Source organism: Falco rusticolus, chromosome 3, assembly GCF_015220075.1.
Source record: "Falco rusticolus isolate bFalRus1 chromosome 3, bFalRus1.pri, whole genome shotgun sequence".
NCBI classification, from domain to species: Eukaryota; Metazoa; Chordata; class Aves; order Falconiformes; family Falconidae; genus Falco; species Falco rusticolus.
Window position 1 is genome coordinate 62,109,266 of NC_051189.1, and position 13,128 is coordinate 62,122,393.

Sequence of the window (13,128 nt, forward strand, 5' to 3'; positions counted from 1 at the left end):
ATGAAAGAGGAGTATAATATTCCTTTCCTTTCCTGTTTCTGTAAAATACCCTTATAATATATATGCAGCTAAACTTCCTGAAGTACTTCTCTAGACTGAGGTAATCTTACAAATGCTCTGTTAATTCTTGGCTATTCTGTTCTTATTGATACTGTCAAAGTTGAGACTTTCTTTTAATGTCAGTATTCTTTCTGCAATTCTAGCATAAGTTTTTTCCTGAGGTTTCATACATATGTTTGTGTGTGTATATATATATGTATATATATATATGTATATATAATATATATAATATATATAATTATGCTGAGTAACAAATCCATACTAGGGTGAGAACAGGTTTTGATGCAACTTTATTTAATTGGTCTCAAACTAGAACACTGTCAGTGCTTTTCCCTGAACAGTCAAATAATAGCTTGGGAGGGAGTTTGGTATCTTGAGGGGCCTTGAGGGGTTTTTGGATATGTTTTCGTATACTGCTGCGTGAAGGTATCTGCCAAAAATCTGAATGCAATAAAATGAGACCATTGGAGGTGACTTAGATGCTCTCTCTGCTGTTCGCCATGTTCTGGATTTATGGGAAGCTAACTTCCTACTACCAGCAATCCATGTACGTAACATTCTTTGATATACTTCAGGTTCTTTTAAAGAATTATCTGTTATTGTTGTAGGGTTATTGAGGGTGAGATTTAGGTCTCACTTTGTTTTTTGAAGCATCTTCAATATGATTCTTCACTAGAAGACTTAACTTCCAAATTTCTTTTGTATAAGCTTTCAAGAATTTTGTGACACCGTGCTTTGTTTGAGTCTGCCCTTGGTGTTGGCATCGTAAGAACAGTTTCCCTTAAACCTGTGTGTCTTGAAACATAGTTTCTCTTTAAACTCTTCCCACTAAAGATACTTGAACAAAGACATTTAATATACTAGTCTGATGTTTTTCTTCTAGAGAGTTACCTGGAGATGGAGAATAAAGGGGATGAAAATATGAAGTGGTATTTGGCATCTTTTGCACCACCCTATGTTAAAGTGAGTGAATGTTTATATTGGCAACTTTATGCAAATCTCTTGTGGGTGGTTTTTTTTCCCCCTTCTCTCTTCCTGCTGCTCTCTTCCTTCTCCATCCTCTCAAGAAAGAATATATATTGGCGCATGAACTTGGTTACAAAGTTTCTTTTTGATTCTTTTCATAGCAGGGAAGTGTTTTGCTCTTTTTTTCATCTCTAATGTGCTCCTTGAGTGTGAATCAATCTCTGGTTTGCTTATTGGTTTTTAGAGTTTTCTTGTGTTCATCCAGTATCATCATCCAGACTGCATTAAGTAATCAAGTGTACATGAAAGGCCCATGTCCCTTTTGGTTCTAGAATGCTAGACTTACCTTGTTTTGAGACTTGTGCTGCTGGGATTGTGCTGTACATGGTATCTCTGTAGGTAATTGAAGTTAGATTAAGGATATTTGAATTACACTGCTGTCACCTGTGCAATTACTGTAGCTGTACCATTGATATTTGTAAATGCTTTCCTATTATATTTGGTAGTTTGAAGTGCTATAATGGTCATTTTAATTTTATGCTAGTATTATTATGGTCTGTTGTTGTGAAGCGATGAAAAATGGTTATGTAGCACTCCTAGCTGTAGCCCAGAAGACTGAGTATGCCATGTTCCAACCAGTGCACCACCTCTAAACTGGAGGTCAGTATCATGGTGACTGCATAGATGTAGTAGTTTTACTTTTTATTAATTTGTTTTTAGGGAGTCAGTATTATTTGTTCACTTGAAAGCAGCTTAATTGGTTGCATTTTTTTTTTAGTCCTTTGCAAGAGTGGTGTGTGGGGTGGGTGTATTGTTTGGGTTTGGTTTGGAGTTGTGGTTTGGGTTTTGGTTTAGGTTTTGGTTTTTTGGTTTTTTTTTTTTTTTAATTTCTGAATCTGACTCATAACTTTATTTGCAGGATGTGGATGGAACTGGTTGTGTTTATAGGGTTACTTACTCTGCTTTCATATGTTCCCGTGTTTCTGGTACTCTTGAAGCTCATGGAGAAGAAAAGGTAAACTGATATTTATAAATATTTTGTGTATATTAGTGTATCTCAATTCTAAATAGCATCTTAGATGGGAAATTCTTTGAAATAACCGTTGAATTTTTGAAGCTGGTAATATTTTATCTGAAAATATAAAATACTTGCCTTCCAAACTTGGGTTCTGGGGTGTATCAGGTAGTCAGTATCTACTTACCACAACTGCTACAATGTCAACTGCGTTGATTCTAAGAACTCATGCATGCGGTCTGTTGACTTCAACATGGTGGTGTTTGTGTTCTGTTTTTTCTTTTTTTTTTTAAGATATATTTTTCTAGAACAGAAAATAGTTTTTAAATTTTTTGTAAAAATCCACAAGAAAATTGCAAATAATACTAGATTCTTATGAAACTATTGTGGGAACTGGTTTCCCTTCCTTAGAAGCAGTCTTGTCATACTTGTTCAAGAACAGTTTGAGTTGTCTGTTCCTAAAGTTGATTTCATTTGAGTTACAATTTTATCTCCTGGCCAGTAGAGGGTTTCATAACCACAACTATAAAGCATGTCCAAGGACATGCCGAATGGGTTTCTGTGTGGCTTTTGTCCCTCATCTTCTCCCTAGATGCTACTTCAATTCTACCCATTCATCTTCATGAACATCTACCTTTCAATCATTATGGATTATTATGATATTCCTTAACTACATTATTTCTCTGATGTTGCAATTTGTAATCTGTTTGCAAGACACAAAAAACTTACTCCTGTCCAGTTTCATAGTTATTTTGTAATACTCAAAACCATTATTTGAATTTAAACAATTGTCTTTGCCTTAGTAATCCTAGTTCAGGTCTATTTGAATAACATTTACACTGTTGGCATGTCAGGCTGTTGGCTGGAGCTGATAAGGTACAGTGCTATCACAGTTTGCTGTTTTTTGCAGTGGGTATGATAATATTTAGCTCATTAGATATAGTTGTAGTGACTTATTCTAATCTGCTGCTCCCCTTCTCTTTTTTCCCCCAACCTCAACTCTGAAAACAATGCAAGTTTACTCTTGAATTAGCTTGGTACAGGCCTTTGTTATATAGGTGACCTTTAAGGATGATCAAAAGGCATAGCCTGCAAGTTGATTTGCATTTCAGGTCTCCTAGTAAATGTAGCATAGTGTGCTTGCAGTCTTGGAGCTGGGGGAGTACAGTTGTTCACTGGTTAGCTGGCAGATCAAAGAAGATATTGCTGTCTTTCAGCTGTGCTTATTTCCCCTCCTTGTCCCCTTCTCCCCCATTTTACTAATAGAAATAATTGTGCAAGCACTTGCTGAATTTGCTTGAAGCAGATTAGCTGAACTCGCATTTTGTTCAAGTTTGCTTACACAACCTATTTCATCAGAACTTTTTCTCTTGTGGGCAAAGGAGGACGAGCTGTATTGTTTTCTGCAAGATCACCTGTGTGTGGAATGTATGTTCTGTAGTGTGTAAATTTTGTGTTGGCCTAATTGTAACTTTGTGTTGCTAAAATGGTGAAGATGTATACATTATTTTCATAAGGTTCTGCAAAAGCTTTCTGTTGGTTTTGTAGGTTGCTGTAATCTTTTTACCTAGAGATAAAGGTGATTACACCCAGTTCTGGGATCTTGAGTGTCACCCAGTTGAAAAACCTAGTTGGAAACACAAATTAAGATTTCAGCTTTCTGGAGCAGTAAGTATATAAATGCTATAAATGCTGTCCTGGGCATAAATTTTTTATAATGTCTTAATTTTACTGTACAGTACTTTCTCATATGCACTGGCACATTCTGAAAAAAAAAATGCTGATGTTTTTGGTGGACTAAAGTGTACTGGTTTTCTTATGTTACAAAAATACTTTTTTCATCTTGCTTATGTGATAACGCGTTATCTTTTGCCATTTAAGACATAACATTTTACTTTGCTCAGAGGAAGTAGAGACAAACTTATCTTCTGTGGAAATTGTCTGTGGAGACACAGATTTGTTTGTATCGGACACTTAAGTGAATTGGTGTTATTTTTGTAAAGAAATAGTGAGGTAACTGACCTTTGCTGTAATATGTGACTTAATGTAGTACTGGAATTTTCAAATATCCATATTGGAGATACTCAGATTGTTAGAGACATATCTATTATTTTATCAGAGTAACAACGTAGGTGGGCGTGATTTAGAGATTCGTACATGGGAAAAATTGAATTTGAACTCTCCTTTGCTCCTCTATTGTTTTTCAGCTCTAACTTATGGTGAGGCTTGGAAGGAGGGCTTTGGGAATTGGAACTGGTTTTTCTGTGCGCTCTCTCCTTACCTTGCTTTTAATCCACACCTCACCATCCATACAGGAGGAATCTACGTAGGACAGAGAATCTATAACTATGAGGAGAAATTCTAATGATTAGTTAAATGAGCAGAACGTAAAGAGCTTTGTATGTTCAGTATTGTATGTTTGCTATGTATGCTTTGCTGTCTTCTCCAGAGAGTTTGACTTTTTTTATCTGGGCTTCTTAGAAAAATATTTGGGATCTTTCTTTAGAGTACCAAACCTGTTTCAGTAGTAGGAACCTTACTTACCCTTCTTGCTGGGGTACCTTACCTTTTATTTTGCAAGGTTCTTGTTCTTGCCAGTAGGTAATAGTGTTGAAAAGGGGACTTGTTAAAAAAGTGTGTTAAATAACTTCTAATTTTGGCGTGAAGAACAAGACCTGTATAATGTTTGGTTTGGGAAGATTTTTTTTAATTCAGCTTTCATCTAATTCTTTGAACACAATTTTCCTTAAAATGAGGACAATGTCTATGTCATTTGTCTGTTTAAAGCTACTTGAAACTGAGAGAAAATGGATTCTTTATCAGAAATCTATTGAGTTTTGAAGATTTCTCTTCTTAAAAAATGTCACTAGTTGTCAGACAAGTTGTGTAAATCTTTGAGTGGCACAATTTGATATTAATGTTTTTGAACTACAGTGTCAGATGTGTTCCTCTTGATTTTTTCAAAGCTGTTAACAATTAGATCTTTCTAGCATCTCTTTGTGTATATGGGGAAAATTTTGTAGAAAATACTTGAAGTGTGTCACGATCATTTTGAAAAAGAGTTTGAAAAGGAAATACTTTATCAACCAGGTAAGGAACTATACATTTGTTTGGAAGAGGGGACAACACAGAACCTTTACTTAGATTGTTGCAGCTTTTTAATCAGATCCATTGTTAGTCAAGAAGACAAGTCAATTATAACCTATTATGTCCTAGGGATCAAGCATTTAAACTGGGTTACTACAACTTTGAAAAGGACTTGGTTCCTGCTGGGTTTGCTGAGGCAGAGGGCTATGGCTCTGGTTAATGTGATGTTTGGTAGAGTGAAGTAGGAAGACTGACTCACTTGTCATTCAGAGTGACTGAGTGATATTTATTCGTGACACCACTTCAGAAGAAATAAATTTGGGAAGGCTTGGCAAAGAACTAAAAGAACAATGTGAGGTTAGGAAAATCAGTGGCACTTACCACCGTCATTTTTTTCCTGAAAAGCTGATCAACTGTGACTTTGATTATGCTCTGCATGCATTGGCAGTCCCCACCACTGGAAACAGTAGTCAGGAGCTCAGAAGATCATGTCTCCAAAACTGATCCCAGAGACAAAAGGAGGCATTCTGCATGTGCTCTGCAGCCCCAACCTCTCAATGCTGGCCATTCAAACTTCCATTTTTCTTTTCCTGAGAAACATTTGTTAGGCTGCTATTGGGTATTTTTCTAAGTTCATTAAGTTAAGAATGATGTGCACAGAAGTCCTGGATTGGTATTTTAGTCAGATTGTTGGGCCCTTCTATGTGAAACTGGAAACTATCAAGAGCTTGATTGAAGGCTGAGGCAGCACCTAAGTTCTGATTGCTTCTAAAGCATGGAGAATGTTGAGGACTTTATAAAGAACCCCTGCTATCATTTGAAGATATTGCAAACATTAAATGCATGCCATTTTAAATTTACACAGGTTATGTACTTCAACTGTGTAACTATGAACTGTTAATGTATCATTTTGTAGCAAACTGAGCTGAATTTCTTCATACTTAAAGCAAAACATACTCCTAATGGAGTCCTGATTTGATTATTATCAGCTTTACAAAGGTTCATCTTCTTTGAGTATCCCAGAAGTGAGAGGAGGAAAAATCTTTTTAAACTCTGTGAGCAAAATAATTTGCATTTTAAGGCTAAACAAATTTCTGTGCTCCTGAGGTGGCTTTGGAAGAGCAGCACTCTGCTGTAACCTTTCGGACAGTGTTAACATACTGATTTCATTTGAAACTGGAAGAGTCAGTACAGGCTATGGTAAAGCATGCAGTACTTCAGGATGCCCTTAATAAAGACCGGGGGAACTTCTGATTGTTTCCATAAGGTGCCTTATTCTCATGCAGTGAAGTTGCCTTGTTCTCATGCAGTGAAGTTGCGTTGTTGATAAATTAGAACTCGAATGATAACACTGAGGCATGACACCCATCGTTTTTCACTGAATGGAAAACTAAAAACTTTTGAAACAATGTGCACATGTACAGATCCTTTCTTGTCTTTATGTATTGGGTTCATTCCTGGTTTGCAACTGAAAAATACTCTTTAAAATTACGATGATTTTTTTTTTGGCTGCTGCTCTCTCTGACAGACTGATTAGCAGCTCTTTCAATAGAAGAAACACATGCCTAAAGGACAAGTTTGTCATAGCAGCTCTATTGAAGATTAATTTCTTTTTTCAGTCTTCCCTGTGTAGGGGAATCAACTTCTTATCTAACATCAGCACAGTTTTAAAAAAATTGAGATAATGCTGTGTGACTGTAAGTTTAGGAGGTTCTTTTGGCTGTTTTAACTTTGTTCAAGATGTTGTGACACCAGGGGCTCCAAACAGCATCCGGCTAGATGAGTTAAGCAGAATTTGAAACTGGCCATTTAGCAAAGTATTCCCTTAGGGTGATCTGGTCATCTTGTGTTAGAGTATACTGAACTGGGTGGTCCTGACAATGGTAAATATTTTGGCCTAATTTCTGATTGTACAAGTGCCATATCATGCATTATCAGATTCTGTCTTTCCGGAGAGGCCTTTCTTTGAGAAGCATGTATTGTTCATATATAATAATAACAAATATAATAATAACTAAATTATTACAAAGCTTTTTTCTCTTGTGAGAATTCAAACTGTGACGATGACTTAATGCCTTCTTTCTGAGCGGTCATTTAGCTGACTTTGCTGGTTTTGAGGCATATAGGCAGAACGTCTGCAGAGGAATTGTTTTTTGTTTTGGCTTTTAGTAAAATCTCTGTTGCTAGCAGCCTTCTCGAGATTCCACTTGTGCTGCTAGTTTGTTGTGAACTGGCTTGTAGCAAATAAAGTATTCATAAGACACAGAAGCCTGTTAAAGTATTCCTCCTAAATCATTGCTTCTGTCTCAATGATCCCAGACTACTGTTCCTGAAAAAACTGTTCTTAGACTACTGTTCTTAGACCAAGGGAAATTACTTACATACTTGAATACTTAAATACTTTTGAATGCAAAGTTTAAATGCTTTTCTTCTTGCCAATAGGGTACTAAAACAGAAGATGAAACTTCAGTTGTGAAAGCTACTGCAAGTGCCCTCACAAAAACTGAGCTTCCATTTATGCAAGGAATGAACGTTTACTCTGAAGCACAATCAATCATAGCAGGGTATGTACAGACAAAACTTGAAACAGGAGAGTCTGCAACCAGGTACAAGGCAGGGGAAGGGTAAACCCAACTCCACAACCCAAACCTTTTTTTTTTTACCATTAGGACAGTTATGTGGTGGAACAGGCTGCACAGAGAGGCTGTGCAGTGTCTATTCTTGAAGGTTTTCAGGATCTGACTGGAAAAAGCCCTCAGCAGCCTGGTCTGATCTCATAGCTGACCCTGAGTGGAGCAAGAGGTTGAAATAGAGATCTCCTCAGTCTTTTCTGACCTGAATTGTCCTATGAGTCTATGTTAGAGTTGTAGCTGCAACCACAGACTTGCCAAACCTCTTGATGACTTTACATTGTTCATTCTTCCATGGTTTTTCTTTTCAGTTGGGTTTCTAAGTTGCCTAACCATGGTAAATCAATTGTTAGCAGCAGTACAATCTTGTGTATGCTTTTTCTATACTCCCCTTTTGGAGACTCCATAAAACTGTAAAGTTGCTTCTGAGAAGACCACTGTACTGCATGTTTCAACCTTGCTGTTCTTCAGCCTTAAGTTAATTTCTAGTTCCTTTACTATGGGATGATGTGAACATGGGGCAGGGGAGTAAAATGTTTTGGTTAAACGTAAAATCTCGGAGCCTAGTTCTCTAGTAAAGCATATGGAGGAAGAATTCAGGTTGTGAAAGTGTGTATAAGTAAATGTACTTATGTTTATGCCACAGTGATGCTTTCATTATTCTTTCTGGCTAAAATGTATTGCCTATAAAACTTAGGGTGAGAGAGTTGATGCCTTCAGGACCTTTCTATTTTTCCCAATTCAGTCTCAAAATAACACCTGTTGTCTTGAAGTATGATAATCAGTATATCTAGCTTATATAAGTATGAAATCTTAATATCTTAAATCCCTTTTTCAAATCAGACAAAATGAGGTAATTCGAGGGGTGTATGCACCAGAAGACCTGTACACTTTTCCTCCAACTAGAGTTGGGGATTCATGCACGTTGAAGGTCAACTTGCGGAATAATTCCTTTACAACACATATGGTGAGTTTGACAGACTTTATTTTAAATAAATGTTTGTAAGTCCTTCTAGCACTTCAACTGCACTGTTGTTTTGTTTTTTTTCCTCTGCACAGAAGATTGCAAGAGTACAAATTTTAGTTTGTTAGTTTCAAAAGTCAGTATTGTATTGGGAGAATGTTACTTTCCTGTAATTTTTCTTTCCTTTTGTGTGACTGCATCAGAGTGTATTTATAATATATTTGCACCTGAAAAAAAATAGTTTGCATAGATTTGTTATCTGTTATTATATAAGTTATGTTATATATTTAATATATGTTATTTGTTGTTATTTATATTATTCATGTATTTTAACTTCATTGAAATAGTGAGTTGTAAATCTTTCTTACTATGCACAAATGTGGGCATGCTTTATTTTTAAACCTGGGGTCTGTGTAAAGCTGTATTTGTAAGTGACCTGATTTATCTTAAGCATGTCATAAATTGAATATGATAGGCTTAAATCTAATGCACTTTTAAGCATTCTGTATTAAATTGCAGCTGAAATTTCTAAGTCCCAGAGAGCCTTTCTACATCAGGCACTCAAAATACTCTCTAAGGTGAGTAATGCATATGCTAACATTCTCTCCTAACAAAAAAATTAAATCAGTAATTCAGTAATAAATACCTTCTCTGTATGTATGGTGCTAAAATGTAGATATAAATATCCAACATTCTGGCTGTCTAGTTACAGGTTTTTGGTTGGGTTTTTCTACTAAACTGTACTCTGTAATCTTGGTTAGAAGCAGAATGAGCCCACACAGTTATTCTTGCATCTGCCAGTTTCTTCCCTGCAAATTGTTTCTAACAGTGCTGCTGCTTTTAATGCTAAGCCTAATGCTTCGTTTAACCATTTGGCATGCTGTGCACAATCAAGTCATTCCTTCCATTTATACTTTCTGCACAACAGACCAAGCAAATTGCCTTCATCATGCTTCTAATTTGACAAACCTGCAGAGCTGCATCAAAGATTCTCTGCAAATTCAAAGTCTGAGCAGTCAGTGGAATTGCCCGGTCATACCAAGTATTTCAGCATATTACCTGCATAAAAAGAATTTTCAAGTTAGTGATGATAATCCCTCAAAATAAACCCAGTCATCTTTGGAGTTCATTACAAGAACTATATAACAGTCATATTAGTCATCTCTTCAAGAAATACAGCTTCTCCTCTGTAGCAGTGGGATTGTCAAGCAGACAGAAATACAACCATTTCATAGAAGTCATACAGCATATATTCTCAGTGTTTAAACAGGTCCCTGTTTTAAAGGTAGGCAGAAATTGTGAGTGAAATCGTAAATGGAATAGATACTCTGGCTCCTAATTTAATTTTGCATCTGCCAGTGATACTTAGCATTTATTATGCACCCGGGCTGTGGTGCTGCCAGCCACTGGTATTCAAGGTATTCGTAAGCCTACTTTTCAGTACCTAGCGTTATAACTCCACTTAGCATGTGTTCCAGTGTTTCTATTTAACTGGCATCTTTTTACTAAGTATGTCACATCAGACAACACAGAAGGGTTTTTATGGAGGCAATGACCAAGATAAAATCTATCCAAATAAAGGTGACTAGCTACATCTGTCTGAGGCTGTACAGCTGCAGACAAAGGACAGGATGACTTGGTTGTCCTTGGAAAAAAAAGGTGAGTAACTTCACTGGAAGACACTTGGATATTTCAAAAATATTCTTGAGGGATGCTATAAAAGCTGTTTGGTATTTTTTCTGAGAGATGATAAACTGCTATTGCTTTTATCCAAAGTAGATGTAACAAGTTTAGAATTCAATCTACTATTTCTAAAGGTTATCAACTGAATATATTGCACCTTCTAATAACATTCTACAACCTTTTTTTCTGGTAACTTTGCTGTTTTTTCTTCAGTTGTAAATATTGGCCTTTTGTAGCTCTTTTAAAATTAATTTACCTGAAGTCAACGTAGCTGTCTGAAGGAGCTCTCCCATTTAAGGACATAAAGCACAGAATTACTTGACTTGGATAGATGCTTTTAGAAGTGTTAAAAGAACTTCTTTAAATCATTTTTATTTGAGAACAGCATCAAAGAGAATTTCAAGTAAGCCAGTGTTAACTGTTTCCTTCTGAGCTAGGTTAACCAGACATCTTACAGTGTAATGTTCAAAAGTAATTTTGAAGAAATAAAAAAAACTGTTTGCAGGAACTTGGAATATTAGACTGTAAATAAGAGTGTAAAAAATAAAGTCCACCTACCTATATTTTTGGACCCAAATTGTGTCATGTAGTAAATGTGGTCTGTTGCATGCGCTTCATTTTGAGGGCAAAATTTGAAAGCAGTCCTGTGCAATCGAGTTTTTTGGATAATGGAATTTAAAGTTTGTATTTGTATTTAATATCAAGAGTCTGACCTTCAGAAGTTGGTATAGTGGCTTGCCAGTTCTTGTTCAGTTTGGTTATGGCATCACAAGTACCAATACGTAGCACCTTTACCACACTGCGCAGTTGAAAATAGTAATGGGTTTTATCCAAATACAGTATCTTGCAACCATAACTCTAGCAAAAAAAAAAAAAAAAGTTAATACTGTTCACCAAATATCTTAAAGCATGTATTCTGGTTTTTTTACCAGAGAGATGTCATTTAGCTAATATTGTAAGTCCTGCAAAGAATGGGTGGGAAGAAATTCTGTCTGGAATTCACATTCAAAAGAGGAGTTCTGTTTGTTGACAGTGTAGGGGTTTTGTTTGGTGGTGTGTTTTGTTTTGTTTTTTACTACAAAGAGATTGTCTTTAAGAAGATTACTTTTAAGTGATGTAAAGATACAGATGAAACATTAAAAAAACACTTGCCTTTTAAAAACCTTTGGTTAAATTCTGTTTCTGGAAGGACTACCAGACTATGTCTATCTAAAAAAGTTTGAAAACTGAGGTGTTTGTATTGCCTTCAGAAGCCATCTGAAATAAGTTGCTTACAGGGTAGTACATAATTCAGATATTACTAAAAGGTGAAACTATTTATTTTTGCTTGACTAATTATTTTTGTTTCTGGTAGTCACCATTCTGGGTGTCAGGAGTCAATATCCATTGATACTGCTGCCACTCAGCACTTCCAGCTTGTTGCTTGTATACCCTGTATTTTATAACATTCACTCTAGGCTTTTGAGAATTAAGACAGCCACTCGTTATGTTTGGTATGTTTTTGTGCAATCTGAGTAGTAGAGGAATTATGTAACCTAAAAAGATGCAATGTAAAATTTTAAACCACTGTTTGAGGATAGGTTTACTGACTTGCAATGATTCAGCGAAATATTTCTTAATGTGGAGGCAATTAGAAGTAATTGAAATTATTTTACTAGCTTCAAATTGGTGGAATTTAAAAAAGAATTGCAAATCTGTACTTGTCACGTGACTTCTGAAGGGAAGAAATGTAGTGACTTTGCTCTAAAAGTAGTTTATGCATTGTCAGTCTTATTGCAAAGAGGCAAACCAAAGTTACCTAAGTAAAACTAGCAGCAATAAAGTATTGTAGTACTTGTATAATCAGTAGGAAAGAGTGGCCTTTATAGTCAAAGTCCCTGAGAAGAATAACAGATGATCAAATCTATAAAAATAAACTTGATGATCTAGTGCACATCCAATATACCGTTTCGGCAATAATCAAAACTAGACAAGAATTTCTTTGTCTGGTAAGATTTACTTGTTTATTAGCAAGTATGTAAATAATTGCCTTTTTACAGATCCCACCATTACATCAATGTGCCAGTCCAGTTCAAGCCAAAGGCAGAAGGAAGATTTGAAGGGCTCTTCGTTGTGCTGACGACCAAATACGACTCAATTAATATTCGGCTCTGTGGTAAAGCTATTGAAAAAAAATAGTCAGAACAGTTTTATAAACCTTTGTAACAATTTATTAAAGTTCATGCCACTTAAAATATTCAGAGATTTGCTACTATGTTTCCATACTAACATCCTACTTGTTTTGCCCTGTGATGCTGCTTTGATGGAAAGTTTTCTGTAAGATGAATTACGGTGCTTGTTTTAAAAATCTGTTTTCGTAGTAAAAACACTGAGAGATAACGTCGTATGTTTTAAAGTTATCATGTTCTAATTTATGTTTCTGCACTTCAGTTGAAAAGGGAAGTTTTCTATTTTTGCATTTATTAGGAATAGTTAGATACTGATATATTTTATTTTGAGCATTGTAAATACAGAAATAAAATCTATGTGTTAACAGTTGATTCTACCCTATTTCTGTCTTTGGTTAGAGGATTCCTTGCTCTGGGTAAGGGATCAAGCTGCCTACTCCTAGGCAGTGCTAATTTTCTGGGGGGCTTTGGGGAGCAGGGGGAGGGATTTCGGTACAGAAGCTGACCTGTTAATATTATGTCCTCATCTGGTAAAGCTGGGACCAGACCTGACAA

At 35.9% G+C, this 13,128-nt stretch overlaps 1 protein-coding gene across 1 annotated transcript in view; it reads left to right on the forward strand.

The window, feature by feature from the left end:
- Positions 1-12,911, forward strand: part of LOC119144512 (centrosomal protein of 192 kDa-like) — an 88,390-nt gene extending 75,479 nt beyond the window's left edge. The window contains exons 47-53 of the mRNA XM_037380010.1: positions 944-1,023; positions 1,946-2,041; positions 3,590-3,709; positions 7,571-7,692; positions 8,602-8,725; positions 9,242-9,300; positions 12,445-12,911. Of these exons, the coding sequence (XP_037235907.1) occupies positions 944-1,023; positions 1,946-2,041; positions 3,590-3,709; positions 7,571-7,692; positions 8,602-8,725; positions 9,242-9,300; positions 12,445-12,583 (740 nt within the window). The 3' untranslated portion in view covers positions 12,584-12,911. The remainder of the gene's footprint in view (positions 1-943; positions 1,024-1,945; positions 2,042-3,589; positions 3,710-7,570; positions 7,693-8,601; positions 8,726-9,241; positions 9,301-12,444) is intronic.
- Positions 12,912-13,128: the final 217 nt, after the last annotated feature.